Source organism: Diabrotica undecimpunctata, chromosome 6 (assembly GCF_040954645.1).
Source record: "Diabrotica undecimpunctata isolate CICGRU chromosome 6, icDiaUnde3, whole genome shotgun sequence".
Taxonomy (NCBI): Eukaryota; Metazoa; Arthropoda; class Insecta; order Coleoptera; family Chrysomelidae; genus Diabrotica; species Diabrotica undecimpunctata.
The window spans coordinates 25,221,896-25,242,602 of record NC_092808.1 but is presented as its reverse complement, the minus strand read 5'-3'; the positions used below and the strand labels follow the sequence as shown (position 1 = coordinate 25,242,602).

Below are 20,707 nucleotides of genomic sequence, written 5' to 3'. Positions count from 1 at the left end.
ACAAGGGTCTCGTCACATACCGATTATGCAAGGTGTGTAATGGGGTTTATAGTAGTAAAAAAATTAAAATTAATCTATGAAAACAATATATCTTCCTATGATTGCTTGAATGATTACTTATTTCGGATATATACTAAAAATTGCTAAACACAAATTAATTTTTTCTACTATAAGCGTAGTTACTTGTAGCACCTAATAACTATCGCATCGTCCTATAAATATAGCACTTGCCAAATAATATTTTATGCGAATGCACTGGTTTGACCTAAGTATTATGTGCCAAAAACACTTAAATCGATGTTAGATAATGTTTTCGGTGTATAAACATGTTTCTAATTAGAGAGAAGTTAGTAAAGTTAAATTTATATTAATTAATATCTCCGAATATTAAAATCGCAATTAAATTAAATTGTTATAACGCTGCAAATTACAATCGAAAATAAAACTGACGATAAAGATTAAATTTTATTTGGCGAACCGTGCGAACATTCTGTAGTCATACATTTAATTTAATCTAATGCAACTGTTAGCAGTTTTAATTATTTGTATGTTTTAGAAATATTTCCAAGAAAAAGTTAGTAATGGCTATAAAGATAATACAAGGTATTTACAAACAGCTTTAAAGCATGTATTGAGTATTTGTGTCTGTGGAGTAGAATCCTTTGCTTAAAGTTATATTCTGTATCATGGACCTATTCTTTATCAACAAAATAAGTTTATATCTGTTCATTGTTTTAAAAATTGCAAAAGAACACAGCACTTACTGTGCTGTCACTTATTAACTATTGGTTCAATTGAGGTGAAATTTTGACAGGTGACGTTTGAAGGAAGGTCTTTTTAAACCATATTTATTTATTAATAAAGCGCCATCTATATATTCTTTATGCAACAGCACATGTTGCACCTTTGTCCTCTTTTTACTGTAATTTTTTTCCATTTCCATTTTGTGGTTGTACTAATCTGAGAAAGCGAAAAAAAAACAGAAAAAGCGGAAGAATACAATATACCAATGCTGCTCTGGTTTGTGGATTGCACAAAGGCTTTAGATTAAGTAAAATGGGATTCTCCCTGGAGTATAATGGGATATACGGGAGTGTCTAACCACCTGGTTTACCTAATAAAAAAATTTTAAGATAAAAAATATATACTGAGGAAAGTACTACACGAATGGGATGGAGGAATCATTATAGGAGGCAGAAAAATATACGATACGCAGGTGACACAATACTAGTAGCAAAAAAATTCGAAATGGATACCAGATCAACACCGGAAAACCCAAAATAATGATCGTATACAATAATAATCTACCGCACACAAGAATTCTACGCGTATCATGGCTGTACAGAAGGATTCTACGTGTACTCTAAACAGAACAGAGAACCAACCTGTTAATCCTGGAAGAGGTTAATATAAAAGGCCATTAAAAAAGGTGAACCGACCATACCCAAATTACTTCGGCCATATAGCCTGAAGAACGGGGACTATTGGTAATAGAAGGAAAGATAAAAGGCCGAAGACCAAGAGGAAGATCTTTAACAAGATAAGCAGACCACATGAAGACTCTGGTAACGGTGGAAAAATACACGATAGAAGGAAAACAAACTACGAATAAACTCAAACTCTACTGATGGATTTTTAAAAACAATACGGTTGTTTTGTCTTCCGACAAAACGCAGTTTTTGGTAGTACTGTTTGTACTGGATAAAGCTGATAGGTTTCCAATTTTGTGATAATTCCCTTCTTTCCAGTTCAAAAATTTTGCATGTGTTTCATATATTTTGGTATGAAAGTAGAATAGTGTTATGCCTTCCTTTGTTCCTCTTTGCAATTTATACTGAGTGCATTATCGAGATATTCAAATGAGGTTAAAGATACTACTTGTTATTGGTGTGTTTCTGGTGTAATGGCTTCATACTTTGGAAAGAAGTTGATGCATGCCCTCACATTTTGTAGGTTACTTACTTTCTGGTGATTTAATTGCTGGAGGATGTTGTCCTCTGGAGTCATCAGTAACTATTTCTGTAGTACTTTTACCTTTCTTTGATATTACTGATTTAAGAAAACCTAAACTATTTGGAAAAGAACCTTTGCATACAGTATGCTTTTTTCCGTCAATATTTACATGATAATATTAGATCTGTTTTTATTTCCACTAATATTTAGTTTTTTTTTATTGCCGGAGTAGAACTTTCAATGAGGCAACCTATGTAAGGTTACCTATAATAAATGAGTCTACATGAGTAAGCGACTCTTTTATTGTAGGTACTCTGCCTCCAGTACTCTATAAACAAGGTAGCTTCCTTTCCAAGGCTTTCCAAGACAAAAGTCTTACAGTTATTCCTACAGTTTATTAACGGTGTGTATTTTCCTTTTTCAACTATTTTTCCTTCTGCTGACGTATAACTTTTGCCTGCTTCTTTCCTTCCCAATTGCTCTCTTATACTTTCTGAGAACAAATGTTGCGTTTGGCCCAATTTCATTGCCACTGTGGTCATTCTTATCATCTGCATCATTGTCTTCTTCATTTTGTAGATCAAGTTATTAGTATTAGCTATTAGTTTAAAGGCAGTACAACAGCTTTACAAAAATATGAAAAAAAACTGGAAACAAATTAACTAGAGAAATTCCTATTAGTAAGGGTCTAAACAAAGGCTGCTGCATAGCAACTACACTCTTCAAAATATATCTGAATGAGGTGCTTTCACCGTGGAGGAGAAAATACTGCAATATGGGTATCCCAATCGAAGACGAGAGACTGTACACGATACATTTCGCTGTCGACTAAGCTATTCTAACTGAAGACGAGAGATTAGACTATATGATTAGAAAACTGAAAGAGCAGTACACCAAGTGGGGTCTCACAATTAATATACAAAAAACCGAGTACTTAGTTGCAGGAGAAAAACCAAAAAACCTACAAATTGAAATAGGATCTATGAAATCAACTGAAACCTGGGAAATAAATCAAAGAAACAAATTACAAATTACGGCCATGCAAATGAACTTTTGGAGGCTCACTAGACTTAATAGGATGAGGAACGAATATATTAAGAGAGAAATGGAATTTGATCTAGACATAATGGACACAATTGAAGCCAAAAGACTAAATTGGTATGGACACCTGCAGATAATGCATGAAAATAGATGGCCAAAAAAAATAGAAATATAGACTCCGCCCACTAGAAGAAATGAAGTAGACCAAGACGATCCTATATAGAAGATGTAAAGACCGAAAAAGATTTAAAAACTTAAGATGCTTCTAAGCCAGCTGTAGAAGACTCGTCTATTATTATATATCTATTAATTCATATCAATTCGATGCAGAATATGAAACCATTCTGTTTTTTGGACGAGTTTGGGCAGCCATTTTCAGAGTCGCGATTTTGAAAAAAAAATTCAATTAATTTAATATACATGTACTTTCACCAGTAAAAAGTTTGATTTTCAAATATCTTTTGTATTATAAATAAAAAGTATTTAAAAAAAAAACACGGTTTTTGGAGAAACCTGGCCTTATGATGTTTTCACCCAACGCCGTAGATATCCCGATAAATTTTTGTTGATTTATAATTAAAGGTTAATTAAACTGATATTCAACAATTTACAAAAAACAGTACTAAAAAACTTTATTTCTTTTTCACGGTTGCCCGACCCAGTAATTATATCAGTAAGGTTAAGTAGGTTATATTTAAGAAATCGACTTGTAACGTAAGACTAAACAGTAATATTATTTATCTGGTAGGTAATCGGTTTAGTTGTCCATGGCGTTGACCATGAATGTTTGTCGACCATTCGAAATAATCGAAGTGACTAACACAACTTTACCTTTTCAAAAAAAAAAACATGAATAAATGTGCAGTAAACGAAAGGTTATTTGTATAGTAAGTAAAGTATACTATTCTAAGAGGCAATTTTCAAATTGCAAGCTACAAACATTCACGTGAAAATTATCCAATTGTTATGTCGTGATTAGTAAACTCTTTTAGACTGTATAAACCAAAAGTAAACAAAATTTGGAAATATCTAGAATTTTTTTACGTGTCCAGTTCAAACAGTTAAATCTTGTATATCCAGTGTTGAATCTTATACCGCACCACATTCACACAGGGTAGTAGAGTCAGTAGGCAACATGAATATGAGTTTGTGTCACCTCTCGCCGCGGCAAGTCCTCTGAAGGACAGATCCCCGCAGGCGTGACCCTGGTCCACGTCCACCTGGTCTTTCGATGAAAGTGTTAAGCTAACCATACCGTGGGGCTCCACCCACCTCGTAGTACTTACGGTGGAATACTTGCCCGTTATCACTGTGAGGGTGAATAGGTGAATGCAGGCAGAAATAAAAAAAGTGGGCACATACTTCAAGCGCACCTCCAGCTTGGGGCTAGACTTTTATGAGCTTACAGTCCTCCGCACAGAGGTTACGTGGAATGAGAGTAGAGTGGCCTCACTTAAGCTTGTCTTGGATACTAAGAACGTAGATCCTTGACCAATACATGTCGCATCCTGCAGCGTATCTGCGATCTCGACTCTTATGTCATTAGTCGCCTCTTATGACAGGCAGGGGCTAGAGTCCTGTAGTATTCTACAACAGGTAACATGGACGAATTCGTGACCCTCTGATGATTTTATTCTTCAGCTAAACCCTGGTCTACTTGGCCTGTCGGCATACGACCATTACCTAACCACTTGCCCCTACGAGTCCGACACCATTTGAGGGTGGCGTGTTACATGAAGTAACACGGGTCTCCACCCTCCCCTGTGTTGCGGTACGCACAACCTTCCCCCCCCCCCCGGCAGAAAGGTGAACGCATTTCGAGGCTCGACTTCGCACGTTTGACAGACCGCCGCTGAGGAGCTCTCCTCTGCCACTCTTAAGTCTCGCAGGTGGGTACATGCCGTAACCCCATAGTTCCCATTTCTCCATATTGGTTTTACACTTGGACACTCCGACTCGCAGAGGATTGAGAGTCCTACACACATGGTAAGAAAGATGCAGACGAAAGTTTCTTTTGGGTATTCGGCGAGGAACAACTTTTTTTCATTTGGCAAGATGAAATCTTTCTAGTGTATCTTGCAGATTTGTCGATCTGACCAGAAAGCTTTTCTTCGATTTAAGTGAATTTAGAGTTTGTTTCTTTCGTTCCACAGTTACTTCTCTTAGTATATCAGAGATACACGTAGATATATGTAGAGCTTCTGTATGGGCTTCTCAAATATCCTGATAATTCTTGCTGACTCTATGGTTGCTACATATGTATACGTATCTAGCGTGTGCTAATGCTTTCCATACTGTTGAGGCATATTCGACCGCAGAAATACAGACGCAAGTGTCGACATTCTAAGGGTGGAGGGTTGTGCGCAGCATTTTTGCTTTAAAATTTTGCTGAGAATATTGTTTCTGACCGTCACTTTGCCTTTTAGTTTCAAACAATGTTCTTTTGAATGAAAACATATGATCCAAATTATCTGCCAGGTTTTTAGGAGAAGTACAGTGTTCCAGGGTTTTATTACACCATTAAAGTTTCAGTTTTTTGAAAGCTTCTCTGTTACAAAGGTGAAAGGTGCACACCCAAGTTTTTCCAGTGTTTGACAGTGTTTGATTATGATGTAAGTATTTTATAGTAACATATTAAGATATATATCTAGATATGTTACTATAAAATACTTACATCATAATTTTTAAAAATTACTTATAAATAAACTTTAAGGAAAATCCCTCAGTTTATTTTTGTTCTATACAGCGTTCCACGTTAAGAAAATAACATTGCGGAGATAGGGCCATGTATTTCTTATGGACGATAGGAGCGCAGCGATGCCACGATGAACACAATCACGATTCAGGGTTGTATAATTTGTATTTTCGTTTTCACAGACATGAATTAAATAATTGTTTTTTAACGTAATTGACCAAAAGTGTCCATTCGAAACAAGAGATGAAAAGTAGGGAAAATGATTTTAATTAAATAAATAGTATTTACAAAAGATAATTTTATTTTATCTTATTTTAATTATAGTAACGACAGTTTATTTGTTTTTCGGTAAGAATATCATATACCATGAATCATAGAAATCAGTCGAAAACATTGCTTAGTTAAATCATGCACTTTGCCGGCTATTAAAGATTTAAAAGCAAATAAACGGACCGCTTGGAATGCGTATATCTAATTACTAATTGCAACTTAAAATAATACGGTGTGCGTATGTCAGCGATTTTATGTCGTTCTCTGAGACTACATAATGATAATAAGGCTTTGTGGTTCTTCAGTTGTTATTCTGACTTTACAGTTAAATGTTAATTGAAAATGGAAATTCGAAAAATATATCGACAATCTAGTAAACCGCATGCCTGAGAGTTTTGGCAACACTGATCTCCATAAGCCTAATGTTATTTTCTTAACGTGAAACGCTCTTTAGTAAATAACTAAAAACCTCTAAAACGAAAAATAAAAAATGGACATAACAAAAATTCACAAGCGATTTTGATAACCTAAAATTTGTTTTACACAGTTTATCTCTACTATCACAAGTCGTAGCTCGCTAGGGACGTAAATAACGATGTATTTGTGAGCTTCCTAGATTACGAAAAAGCTTTCGACAAAGTACATCACCGTAAACTTATCGATATTCTCAGAAAAACAGGTAACAAGATCATAGGAAATTCATATCCACAACAAAAATGCATCGTAAAGATGACAATAATTATCCAAAAATTTAATATCCAAAGATGAGTTCGACAGGGTTGTGTTTTGTCATCTTACTGTTACACAATTACAGTTCTACACAAAAAAGTGATAAATCAGACCTGGAAATATCTAACACAGGCCAATAACGCTTGTCATTGTTATGCTGTACAAATTACTCACCAATATTTTATTCACTAGAATGTTTTTAAGAAGAATATCTTTAAGAAATTACGCTAGGACGAAGAAGATATTAAAATAAATGGACAATGAATCATCTGCGATATACTGATGATGTAATTCTGATAACTGAGACAAACACATACACTAAATTAAATACCTACTGAAGCTGAACAAGAAACTGACAAATTAGATAAGTAATCAAAGTGAGGGACACTTTTGGAGTACTGGATAAAACTTGTATACATAAATGTATGTCACATCAATGGGAATTTTCTCTAGTAGAATAATAAAACATACTTTTAGATGAATATTTAGCTGTGATCAATAAGAGAACAGAAGTTAAAATACTAGTGTAGTCTTTAGAAAACATTATGCACCAGGAAATCGTAGTTATATAAAAGTGCAAACAATAGTAACTAGGAGGATAAATGCGTTAAAAAAGTCCTTAATTTTCGTTTAGAAGAAATTTTTTATTTGCCCTCGTATCACGTAGTCGATTACAAATCTGGTCGACTGTTCGGTAAGAAATCCACTAACCTTCTGACTTTGTTTTCCTTGTTAAGCAATAACTATTTAAATTCCGAATCGACAGAGGTCATCCAAGATTTTTTTCAATGCCTAGCACCGGTTGCCATTGACGAGGCTCTATTTGGTGCTAACGAGCATTTTTATAACGATATCAATATTTTATTTCTCTCGTATACTATGTGGTAAATATGCTAATGAGAGACGGCAACTTTGGTTTTACGAATGGAATTGGATGACTGGATGAGTAGTTTCGTAACGGTAGTTGCTCAGATTTGTATTTATTTATGTCTAGATTCGCGGCGTTTACCGTTACCTGTGGGCACTTCGACCGGTTGTCTCTGTCTAGAAGTCCGGTATTTTTTGTTTTCAGAGATTAGGCACAATGGCTACACATATGCGAAGACGGCGACTTGAGAGAACGGAAAATACATAAAACGGAAATTTAATCAAAGCAAATATATCGGTCAGACGCTTATGAATCAAAAGAAACAATAGGCTAGGCTTAACACTAAGAATAAGTACCGTTACAAGAAAACGTTAATTAATTACAGAAACAAGCCAAATTTATCCAGTAAAAATAGCACTACAAATACTTACTATATTTTGACAGATCTTATTTTGTTTTTTAAAAGACATTGTTAGGATTTATGTTTACTTTTTCTTTTTCTATCCTACACAATATGCTACAATGAGGGTAGATGAGGAAAATTTGCTGCAATGTAAAATTAAAACGTAGATAGATAGGCTTGAATAAGCTTTTAGGCGAGAAAATGATTCGTATGAGTGTCAGGAAATTTTGTGAACAAAAATGATGATTTGGAAATAAAAATTGCATTATTCAGCAAGGAAAATGCATTTTTCAAAGTGCATTTCGAAGTCATGAAAAATAATAAATATGCAACTCAGAAATAATTGACGAAAATGAGGTCAATATTATTACTCAGGGGTTTTTGGGGTCGCTGAACACGAATACGATAATGGCGATGGTCTCCGAGGCACTTGGTGCCCAGGGATCGTATTTTCGAATTCATTCGAGTATATTTCTCATACGAAATTAGAAGAAATTCGCTCGAAATCCAGTTTTTTTGTATTTTCGAATAATGCGTGTACGAATTTTTTCGTATACGGCGACTCGAATAGGTCTGAACCATTCGAATTTCGATGCTAGTATACGATCAGAATAATTGTTGTCATTTTAGTTGTCATTGGGCCCGTGTACGTCAGATAAGATTTCAGCTGATAGTTTTTAATCCTTCTTTCCATTGAACAATAAAATATAATTTACATTAATGCAATATTTTTAAATTGAGCTTTGTTTTCAATGGCTGATTTAAATAATTTTGTAGTATAAAGAAATATACTTAGTTAATCCCATTGTAGAGGCGGAAATATTTGCGAAACGGAGAGAAGTTGACTGTCCTTTCAGCTAATTTACAAGAAACGAATTGTTTTAGATCATCATAAAATCATTATAAAATAGGTTAAGTAAAACTGCCAAATATTCTTCTTTTTTTTTTATTTGAGGTTTGGTTGTTCGAATTTGCAGTGTTGCTGGTGCAAATTCTTCTCGTATACGTATAAAATTTCGAAAGACTTTCAAAAATACACATTCAGATTCATATACGAAAGTTTTCATTCGAGTTAACGCGTAAACGAAAAATTTGGATTGAATTCGAAAATACGACCCCAAGATGGGTCTAGTCTACTAGTGTTTTATGGAAATTCGTTACAAAATGAGTGCATATTCGTTACTCGGAGCTTTTTGGGCTTACTGAACACGAATGTTATGACAGCGATTGTCCCCGAGGTACCTGTTTATTCGTCTCCTAGAGTTTTATGGAAAATCGATACAAAATCAGAGCAAACTCGGGCGCAAAATCGTTTTTCGGGGTTTTGTGGTCGCTGAACACGAATATATTGAAGGCGATGGTCTCTGTGGTACCTGGTGCTCAGGGTCGATATCACGAGGAACCCTGTCTCCTGGAGTTTAATGGGTATTAGATAAAAAATATGTCCAAACTCGTAATTTGGGTCTCTCATTGGTAATTAATTGGTAATCGTAATTATTTTCTTGTTAAAAGTCTTCGAGATACCCACATTATTTTCACAAGCTTTATCGAATATCGAAAAAAATTATTCTAAACATTTTTTTTTACATTTGGCGCGGTTGGTACCATTGTCAAAGTGCTACCATCTGTCGAATAGTCGTGCTGCTCCCGAATTTTAACTTTTAGTCGCTAACCTGTTACCTTTCACGTTGCAACACACGTTTTTTTCCTAGTTCTTTTCGCTAAATATTAATATTTATTATAAGTAAGATCAAAAAAGCAATAGTGTATAAATCAGAGTTTTTTTATTCTTGTCTGAAGTTTTTTATTTCGTTTTGTGAAAAAATCATATTTATTCTTTGCTTGTTAGAAGATGGTTCAGTTTTATAATATTAAGCATTTGAGAGTTAAGTCGTTAAAGGAAATTCCATTACCAACGGGGTCTTTATTCTCTAATTTTTAAAATTATTGATGAAGTTTATTTGTGTTTTATTTTAGTGCATAAAGTAATTAGTAAAATAGTAAATAAATTTTATAATGAAAAATAAAAATGAATTGTTTATTTACTGTGTAACCTAACAGCGTGCTTTTGTGTTCAAAACCCCCCAAATAACGACTTTGGACTGATTTTGTATCGAATTCCCTCAAAACTCCAGAATCAGGTGCCTTGTACACCATCACCGTCATATATTCCTAATCAGCGACCCCAAAACCCCCCGAGTAATAGTGTGCACTGATGTACCGAATTTCCATAAAACTTCAGGAGACGAGAGTCATCCTGGGCACCAGGGGTTGTCATCGTCGTCATGATATTCGTGTTCAGCGACCCAAAAAATCCCGCAATAGTAATATTGAACTCAATTTCGGTAATTTTTTCGAAATTAAAAATTTTTGATTTTTCATCACTTTGACATGCACGTTGGAAAAATGCATTTTCCTTGTTCAATATTGCAATTTTCATCTCGACATTATCACTTTATATCACAAAATTTCCTAATGCTCTTAAGAATCGAATGTAAGAAGTTTTATTGACATCTATCCAACTGCGAAAAATTGGTACAAGTATTGTTTCATTGCCTCGCCTATTTATCGATTAGGGAATACTGCATACAGTTTTAGCCTCGCTTCAGTAATGATAAAGACGAGAGTGATACGAAAGATAAGTTAAAAAAACCTTTCTTGAGTTAGAACAGAAGTACTTTCAGTTTTTAGGAGTTCTATAAACTCACTTTAAAACCAAGTTCCTAAGATAAAAAAATCTTAAGAGAAATATTTTGTATTCTACTATTTAGTATTACCTTTTGGGCTTCCGCTTTCATTTTATTTAGTTATGTCTTAAAGTAAATATGAGGACGAATTTAAAGGTAAGTGAAGATTGTAAACGAATTTTTTTATTTTCGTTTATTGTTAAATGTTTATTTAAGATATCCATATTCTTCTTTATCTTATGTTCACTGCAAAATGTAAAGTAGCTATCAGTTGCAATGTTTGGTTTTAGTCACACCTCAGATCATTGTAAATACAAATGAGCTACTGTTACAAATATTTCTATCCGAATTTAACATATTTATTATGATGATCTAATAAATCATATGACACGTGATTTCTGGGTGCATATAATTTTCAGTCAATTCACATCGTATGCGTTTTAAGGAGGCGACAACTACAATCATCTCCCAATTACCATTTTGATAAATTAGGAAGATGTCAACATGAAATGAGTTCGTGTCACCTCTCGCCGCGAAAAATGCAGCAAGCGTGACCCTGGTCCTAATGGCCTTTCAGCATATGATCCTTAGTGAAACAAATGCCCCTCCGACTCCGTCTCTAGATGAGGATGGCACGCTAGTTACAGCGTGGGGCTTCACTCCCTCCGTAGTACCTATGATGCTACCCGAACACCTGTCCGTTATCCCTGTGAAGCCGGAATCTGACAAAAAGTTGCGCGGCGTTCTTCATCGGCGAAGAGAAAATCTAAAGACGCAAAGCAACGAAACGTGGAATACCGTTTTCCCCCATTATTTGTGGTTTACCGTAGGATCCATAGGATAGGGAAAAAGTGTATTTGGAAATTATCTAAAGGAACGTTGGATACTAATGCATAGCACGTACTTACCCTTCCTACCCTTTGACGCTGCTACTGTCTGGTACGGTCAGCGAAGTGCCAATTTCACTATGCGAGTGGGCTAACGAAGTTGTGTTGTGTAATTTTATTATTGTATAAATAACCCACGAGTAAAGACTCTCATAAATCAGGGATCGGAAATACTTTTACCCATTACTGTGTCAGAAGTAAGAGCAGCTTTAAAGGAAATGAAGAACCATCGATCGCCTGGTGATGATGGACTCGTTATTGAGGCAATAAAAGCAGGAGGAGAAATTCTATTAAAATCAGTAAGCGAACTGTTTAATAAATGCTTACATGCGGGTTCGATTCCAAAAGACTGGAACAATGCAGTGATAGTCTTGTTACACAAAAAAGGCGATATTACTAAATTAGAAAATTATAGACCCATCAACCTCTTGATACATATGTACAAACTCTTTATGAAAATCTTAACAAAGAGACTAACACCTAAACTTGATTTCTATCAGTCCAAGGAACAGGCAGGCTTCAGGGCATGATATGGCACAAATGACCATTTGTATACCATAAAGATCTTAATAGAAAAGTGCATCGAGTACAACATACCACTGGTACTTGCATTTGTCGATTACGAGAATGCTTTTGATTCTGTAGAGTTTGAAACAGTACTGGAAGTCCTAAATCTAGAGCCCTATTGGCTCTAGAGTCAATATTTAAGAACACTCAATGGCAAGATATGGGCATCAATATAGATGGAGAAAGATTAAATCATCTAAGGTTTGCAGATGATGTTGTATTAATCGCAGATAACTTACAGGATACAGTTTCTTGATACATTTGCTTAAAGGTCTGTCTGAAAGAGCAGAATTAAAGATAAACTTTGAGAAAACCAAACTTATGACAAATCTCGTAATGAGTGGAAATATAACTATAGACAATAATACCATACAACAAACAGACACTTACAAATATCTGGGACACGAGATCAAAATAAGCAGAGACCATTAAACACATGAAATACAGAGACGAATAGGCCTGACATGGGCAGCATTTGGCAAATTAAGCCATATTCTAAAAAGTTTAATTCCCATGTGTCTCAAGCGAAAGGTTTATAACCAATGTGTTTTGCCTGTACAAACTTATGCAGCAGAGACTTTTTTAACTCAAAGTTACACAACGAGCCATGGAACGTGCAATGCTGAACGTGAGCCTTCAAGACCACATAACAAACCAACAAATCAGGCAAAGATCAGGAGTTCAAGACGTCATCGAAACAACCACGACGCTTAAGTGGAACTGGGCAGGGCACTTAGCCAGAACACAAGATGGACGGTGTACAAGACATATTATGGAATGTAGGCCCAGACCTATAAAAGAAGCCGAGGACGACCACCGACTAGATGGACCGATGATATAAAACGTGTAGCGGGAAACTGGCTACAAGCGGCCCAGTGTAGAGGAAACTGGAAAGTACTGAGGTAAACCTATGTCCAGCCGCGGTTGGCTGATTGATGATGATGATAAATAACCTAACTTACTAAAATTTTTACCTCCAACACTGGTGGCGTAAACAGACAAAACTAAACTAAACCCTCGATCTCGTTCCATTGGGGTAGTTATCAAAAAGTAAATATTTATTAATTTCGCAGTGTAGAGCTTAAGAATTTTTTCTTAACTAGACATTTTTACTACACAAATTCACGTATAAAATTGAATAGAAAGAATAGCGAGATCTGCGTTTCTAATTGGGGGTTCATAATCGAACAGTTAAAGGGGTCGAGGCTCTATGAGGATGATAACGTTGATATATTAATGAATATTTTTATAAATAAAAGATGTTAATTTTGTACTAATTCACATTTATTTAAATTAATTTAAATATGGTGAAACAATATTGCAAATCAGGGATTGCATACACGTGCATTGATATTTTTAAAAACTCCCCCCTTCACATATTGTAACCCTCAAACAAGTTTTTTATACATATCCTCGTACAAGTATTGCAGCATTCTTTTAGCCTTGCTAAGCAGCCGAAAACTATATTCTAAATGTTGCGTTAGATAAAAGATAGAATTTAAATTTTTAAGTTACGTACCAAGGTAGGTACCACCATTCTAGTGACAGCGAATATCGTCATGGATTGTCGACATTATACAAGGTAGTACTCGTTGACCGCGGTGTTCTTTAGGCGTAGTAACCTTGCTTGTTCGCTATACGACCTCGTCAGGACCTTCTTTCAAGGATTCTTTCAGTTATTTATCTCTCTCTTTTGTAGCGATTAATCGAGAAAGGACTTCATTTGTCAGAGGCCGAATATTTTTTTTAGACAATTTTATATACATTGAGCATTTTAGTATAAACAACATACGGACTACTGGATTTCAATTGCATGGTATTCGTTTGTGAAATAAAATATTATAAAACATTTTACAATTTGAATATTACATCAATGGAAAGACATATCGATGATTCATTCATTATGCCTGTATTGTTTCTATAACTAAGTAATTTTTTAATAAGTAATAATAAGTGTTTTCTAGGACAATAGGCAAAATACGTAGGAACTGCTTTACAGTCTCAAAGTATAAGAACTTTGTGGATTGAACTTTCTACATATTAATCTAGTGCTCGTTTAACTAGCTCGTTAAGCTAGAACTTCTACAGTGAAGATGGAGCAGAAATCAGGGATAAGATGACGTTCTATATATTTATAAACCTGCATCTTAGATCCATCAGTGTAAATTTCAATCTCGTTTTAGTCTGATTCTTTCAATTTAGTTTTCAGTATACAGAATTTGTATAGTTGGAAAAAAAAATAATAGTTGGTTTTAAAATCAGTGATTTATACTTGGACTGACAAAAAGGTGCTAAATTCAAGTTAGTGAAAAGTTAGCATTCATGACATTTAAGGTTATTTGTACTTTTCTATTGGTTGCCATTCTAATTTATTTATAATTGATCAAAATTCGTGTTGAACGGATTGAACTGCTTCAATTATCATTGCGCCGAGCTTTCGACATCCTCTTTGATGTATTCTTTCGAGGTCTCAGTCTCCCGAGACCCCAGACACTACTACGTTGATCACTAACCAATGCATTACTGCCACTGGGAACAGAGGATGGTTCATTTATACCGTCGATGATGACGTGGTTTGGGTGAAAGTTGGCGTGGGGGTTAGCGTGAGGATTGGCGCGGTAAAAAGGGTAGTGGTTGGCGCGAACATTTATGACAGTAGGATTTTGATTGACTGGTGGAGCGGACGAATTTTCTTTATGAGATGGCTTCTCGGATAATTCTTAGTTTATAGAAGCGGATGGGGACTATGGTTCTGGAGTTTTCAAAATCAATTTTGTGACCTGTATGAAGATGGTGTTGGCCTAGAGCTGAAATTGAATCGGAATTGCGAACAGAAATGGAATGTTTATAAATTGTATTTTCGATTCTACGATCTGTTTGGCCTATAGGATCGGGGGCAGTCTGCACAAGGAACTAAACTCCGTGTTGTTCATTTGGAATGTTGTCTTTGATTGATCGGACAAGAGACGAAACTTTTTGTTGGGGGGTAAATATTGCCTTTATTCCTCTTGATTTAAGAATTTGTCAGCGACACCGTTGATGTAAGTAGGAAAAGCTTTCGTATGATGAGGGTCTGGAGGGCTTGTTTTAAATTAAAGAGCACAGCGGGTCTGATGATGCAAGTAGATCCGTTGACCTTTGCCATACTAGTTGCCAACATCAATATATATGGTACACGGGAGAAGGAGAAAAGGATGTTGAAACACTTTCAGGGATTCTACTAGTTTTGTTCATTGGTTGCAAATATTTTCTTTAATTTTACTTTGGTGGAGATTTCTACATCCAATAACTTTTTATGTTGATAAATAACTCATAAAAGCCCACATATGATTAATCTTTGCAAAATTAGAAAAAAACAAAACTAGAAGTTAAAAAAAAACGTAAGCTTTCAAACTTAAATGTCCTCCAACTATATTTATATTTTTAAAATAAAAACAAATTATTAGTATTGTTGAGTGACAATTAACTATTTTGTAATTACAATAATTTTTACTTAATTGCAGGTTTATACGAGAAACGATAGGGAAGTCCGAGGTTATTGCCTTGCACACATTGTCGCCTTTGACAAACATTTTAATATGGCATTAGAAGGAGTAACAGAAGTGTGGACAAGGAGGAAAAAACAGAAAAAACCGGCGTTTGGTAAGTCAATGCGAAAAGTTTTTGGTTTTTTTAACCGTTATTATTTGACATCTCAGCTGGTCGGCCTAGTGTGTTCAGTGTGTACTTAGGGTTTCATCAACATCAAAACAACCATCAAACAACAATTGGCTCACCTTCACTTCTGTAGTATTTAATATTGTCTGAATACTTTATACAGAGCATGAATATCATTTCGTTTAATTAATAAACGTCGATTTTCTTTCGTTTTCTTCCATTTAAATTCCAAGTGTTTTACAATCATGTAAAGAGGACTCACACTTCCGGTCCACGCGTACGCCTTTTCAAGCTGTTTCTGCAAAAGCTTCAATGAGACACGACACCCTTTAGTCACATTAAATTGGTAAATTGTATGTCTAACGAACTATTTGTCGTAGTCCCTCAAGACTTCACAGTTGCTTTCTGTTCAGCAGGTGTTTGAGCTAGAAATTCTTGTGAATTATTTGAATCTGCGTTTGTTAAGATACTCTTGAATTTACCCCTTTGCCAGTAGCTTCGCTCACACGTTGTTTAATATTGGTTCGATTATGTTCAGGAAACAGTGCTTGTATATATTTAAATCCTTCCCTAAACTATTCCTCTGGATTCTGGTGTCAATCTAACCTGTTTACTCGTACTTTACTTAACCGTCTCCATTCTATAAAATAGTTTCTAATACGCGTATTCGCCGCTTTCTTTATGAGACTGGAAATATATACTGAAATATAAACTCGTTTTAAATCCAGTGGTTAGAAATTCTCGAACATAATAATTCATAATCAGTTCTTTGTATGTCTTTAATGCCTAGATAATTACAGTTTTACAATATTTGTAAACGCAAATTTCATTTATAGTTTAAGTGAGTAATACATTTTGCGGTTTTAAATATAAAATATTCTGCTTAAATTGTTTTATATTACAATGCAACTATATAGCTATCTATTGTGTACGCAATAAAATATTTCATGGAACTGCTGTCCATTGCATTTTAAATCTGAAACTGATTTAATATTTTATCATAATTTTAGATAGCATTGAACCGATCAGAAAAAGTAGTTTCCAAAGAACCTTTAAGTTTCCTGAAATAGAAGTAATTCCTCACGAAACTGATAAAAAGTTGGTAAAATGTGTGAGACATGTGGAGCAACTTGTGATGAGAGGAGAGCATGTCGTACTGGTCAGTATTGTTACTGAAGAGGACACTAATAAAACGAAGGCAGCAACAGAATTGAAAGGCGTCAAGCAAGATTAATCTCAAATAAAAGAAATCGTAGCAATGTTGATATATATAAAACTGATAAAATATATTTTGTACAATAAAGCTGTTGTTGATTAGTTTTTGCTATTTTTTTTTAAGTAGTGTGGCTACGTGTACCGTGAAACCTTTTTTCTTTTTAAAGTAAGAGTGGAAAATCCTAGTGGTTGGCTATATACCATAGAAGTAAGAACTTCTTGCGTATAATGGTATATTATTTATTAAAAATAATTTAAAAATTAAATAAAAAAAAATTTCAAAATTTATCTGGAACAAGCACTCAAGCTGTGGAAAAGAAAATGTAATGGCATGAGAATCCCTCTCAAGGACGAGACTACACTGTACACCTTATATTTCGCTGATGACCAAATACTGATTGCTCAGGATCATGACAACATTAAGAAAACTGAAACCATGTGTATTGGAGGGACAAAGCAGTCCATTATATTAGACGATGGATTAGAAATTAGACACTGTGATGAATACAAGTACCTGGGTATGAAGATAACTCAAGATGGAACACTCGATACCGCTATAAAAGACAGAAACATACAGGGTAGAAAAACCATATCCATGATGAACGGCATTCTGTGGGACCAAACAATATCTAAAGCGAACAAACAACTCATATACAACACCATACTTAAAAGTGTAATCACATATGGCAGTGAAGTTTGGCCAATGAAACAAAGAACAGAGAAACTGTTACTAGCAACAGAAATGGACTTCTGGAGAAGAGCAGCAGGCAAATCAAGAAGAGATCGGATACCAAATGAGAGAATACGAGAAATGATGGGAGACAAGCATACAATAGTTGATGACAAAATAGTTAATATGGTACGGCCATGTACAGAGAATGCCAGATGACAGGATTCCGAAACAGATTTTGACGTCGACACCACAAGGAAGAAGAAAAAGAGGAAGGCCCAAAAGAAGCTGTAGAGAGGGAATTGAAAAAGAACTAGAGGAAAGAGAAATCCCTCCAGGCCTATGGTTAAATAGAGAAGAATGGCGGTTAGGAGTCGAAAGGCGTTGGAGAACGCTGTGAACCGATAGTAGTAGTATTTAAAAATTTATCCACAAGGATTGTTCCAGTCGTCAGTCGAAAATGCCACTGAACCTCTAAAAATCATACGAACAAGCTAAATTTTGCTAAGCGTATTAATTTTGGGACCTCAAAAAATATTCAAAAGAGTTTACCACTTTTACCCCCGGGCTTCTCCCTAAAACCCCCCTGGAAAGGGGGTAAAAACGCAAAAAAATCGATTTACCAAGAACCTGTACACCGTAGAAAAAAATGTTTCAAATAAAAAATGTAGCTGAGATAATTTTAAACAATAATGTTTGTAAGCATTTTTTGTGTAGAATGAACCGTTCTCTTAGAAACAACGCTTGAAGCGACCGTCGATTTAGCATGTCAGTTACGCGCGCGAAATCAATATTCAATAAAATTTGTATCAGCTCGATAGTAAAAATTCGATATCTTTTGAATCAAGTGACCTATCAATAAAAGTCAAGATGCGTTTTAAAGGTAAAACGTTCAGCTTTCGTATTCAGTATTTGTATTTTGGCCAAATAAACTCACATTTTATACAGGTGGTAAATAAAAAACGTGGCTCGATTTTTTATGATTCTCACGAGATCAATACAGTTTATTTAATTTTTGAGTTTTGGCGACCAATATTTTAATGTTTTGTTCGGCTTACAGATAAGATATATGCGTATATGGACATACATATAGTGTTCATAAAACCTCTATGTGATTGGGAAACAAATAAAGAAGAATTAACATATCACGTAAGTAAAGGAAAACGTCTAGTGGTATCTATTAAGGTGGCAGACATATATTTAATTCAAATTTATTAGTAGTTCTGTCTCTTATTATCTAAAGAAAGTGTTTTAAGGTTAAATTTAAATTCATAAGCTGCGATATCTACCATTTGGTGGCGCTGGTAATGTTTTGGGGCGAAACACCTACTTCCATACTAATTGAGAGTGAATTTTATTCTTGTATGACTGAGACAAACTGTACCTGACAAAAGGTAGTGCTATTGGCTCCTTTTAAGAACCCTAATACCATTTTATTCATGTAATAAAAGCTGCCCAAAAGGGGCCTACAAAAATTGACATACACATTAAGGCGCGCGCGAACACAAAGGAGCACGCCTGCGCCCACACAGACACACGAGCGCTTACTCATTCACAAATAAATCCTTCACACATGCACACACATACACACGAACACAATTAAAACACTATAAGGTTGCTAAGCTTTCTCGTATAGGTATTGGGTCTCAATAATTTTAAAAAATAAAAATAATTTACAGTTCTTTTAAACCAAGAGCGAAATTTTATGATATTGACTATTACACAAGCACAATATTTGGTCCATTTGTTTTATGACCTTAGATTTGATTTACCTGCGTTTAACGTTGACACGTTATTCTAATAATGATTTTTAATCTTGAAATAATTTTGTCTCAATAATAGATTAAAAATAGACATCGAACTAATGAACTTGTTAAGAAAATTTTGTGTTGCAGCCAAAGTTCATCTCAAAATCACATTCAAGGTTTCAATTATTTAAAACAGAAATTTAAAGAATGGTTTGGACCAGAATTGTGGACAGATTTAAATAGTTTTTGTGTTTGATATAATGAATGACTTTACAAACAGTTTTTACAGAGCTGCACGAGTATGTAAACCTGAATATAAGTTGTCAAAGATTGCTTTATATTTAATTGCAAATGGGAGATCTTTTGAGTGTTGCCAAGTGATTCGACGATTTAATGTGGGATGTAAGATGTATTCAGGTAAATAAAAAATGCAATTGCATAGCTATGCAAGATGAATAGACTAAAAGATTTATATTAGAGTTTCTGAAGGACCAGACAGATCTTGTGATTCTCTGACCATACTTTAAAATATGAAAAATCGAAATGCAGGATAGATAGGATAAATACAGAATTAATTAAATTATTTTGCAATTTCTGCCACTTACGACTTCTCCACCTTTTTAATATGTGCTGGCAGAGAACCGAAATTCCAGACCCATGGAACTACATCTCAAACACTTCTAGGGAGATGATCAATCATATCAGCTTTTAGACTCCAGGTCAGTCTTATGTAACAACACTGACCAAATATATCATTTGATCATTCTTTTACGTAACTTAATTTTTGGCCAATTCGACTGAACTATCATGTCCTGGGCTATGACATTCCAATTTCCGTGAGTTTGGAATCATTAATCGAAAGAAGTGAAATACATGTAATGGTCCTAACATATTCTCCGATGAAGTTTTAACTTTAATAGACCGAACCAATCCATCCTTACCGAGATATGTCTCAATCACACGAGCAAGTGGGCAACAAAGGGGAGGAGAATCATCGTCGCATAAGATAACCAGATCATTAACCTATATATTTTTATTAAGTGTACACCATTTAGGTCTTCTTCTTCTTCTTTTTATAGAGACATGACTCTGTCTGTTTTTCAATGTGCCTCCAGTAAGTTGTCATTCCAGACGTTTTCGTGGTCTTCCTACTGATCGCCTTCCTATTGGGGAACCATCTTTTGTCGTCTTTACTACTCTATTTGTTGTCATTCGGCTTACATGATCGTTCCATTCCTCTTCTATTTCCTACCCAGTTCTTGATGTTCTCCACCTTGCATATATGTCGTATATCTGTAATTCTAGCTCTGTCCCATA

General features: G+C 34.9%; 2 protein-coding genes across 2 annotated transcripts in view; one reads left to right on the top strand and one right to left on the bottom strand.

Annotated features, from left to right (window-relative positions):
- Lsm11 (U6 snRNA-associated Sm-like protein LSm11) overlaps positions 1–17,074 on the top strand; it is a 67,316-nt gene extending 50,242 nt beyond the window's left edge. The window contains exons 3-4 of the mRNA XM_072534492.1: positions 15,604–15,742; positions 16,768–17,074. Of these exons, the coding sequence (XP_072390593.1) occupies positions 15,604–15,742; positions 16,768–16,991 (363 nt within the window). The 3' untranslated portion in view covers positions 16,992–17,074. The remainder of the gene's footprint in view (positions 1–15,603; positions 15,743–16,767) is intronic.
- Eip74EF (Ecdysone-induced protein E74) overlaps positions 1–20,707 on the bottom strand; it is a 735,282-nt gene that overhangs the window by 642,326 nt on the left and 72,249 nt on the right. The gene's annotated exons all lie outside the window — the stretch shown is intronic.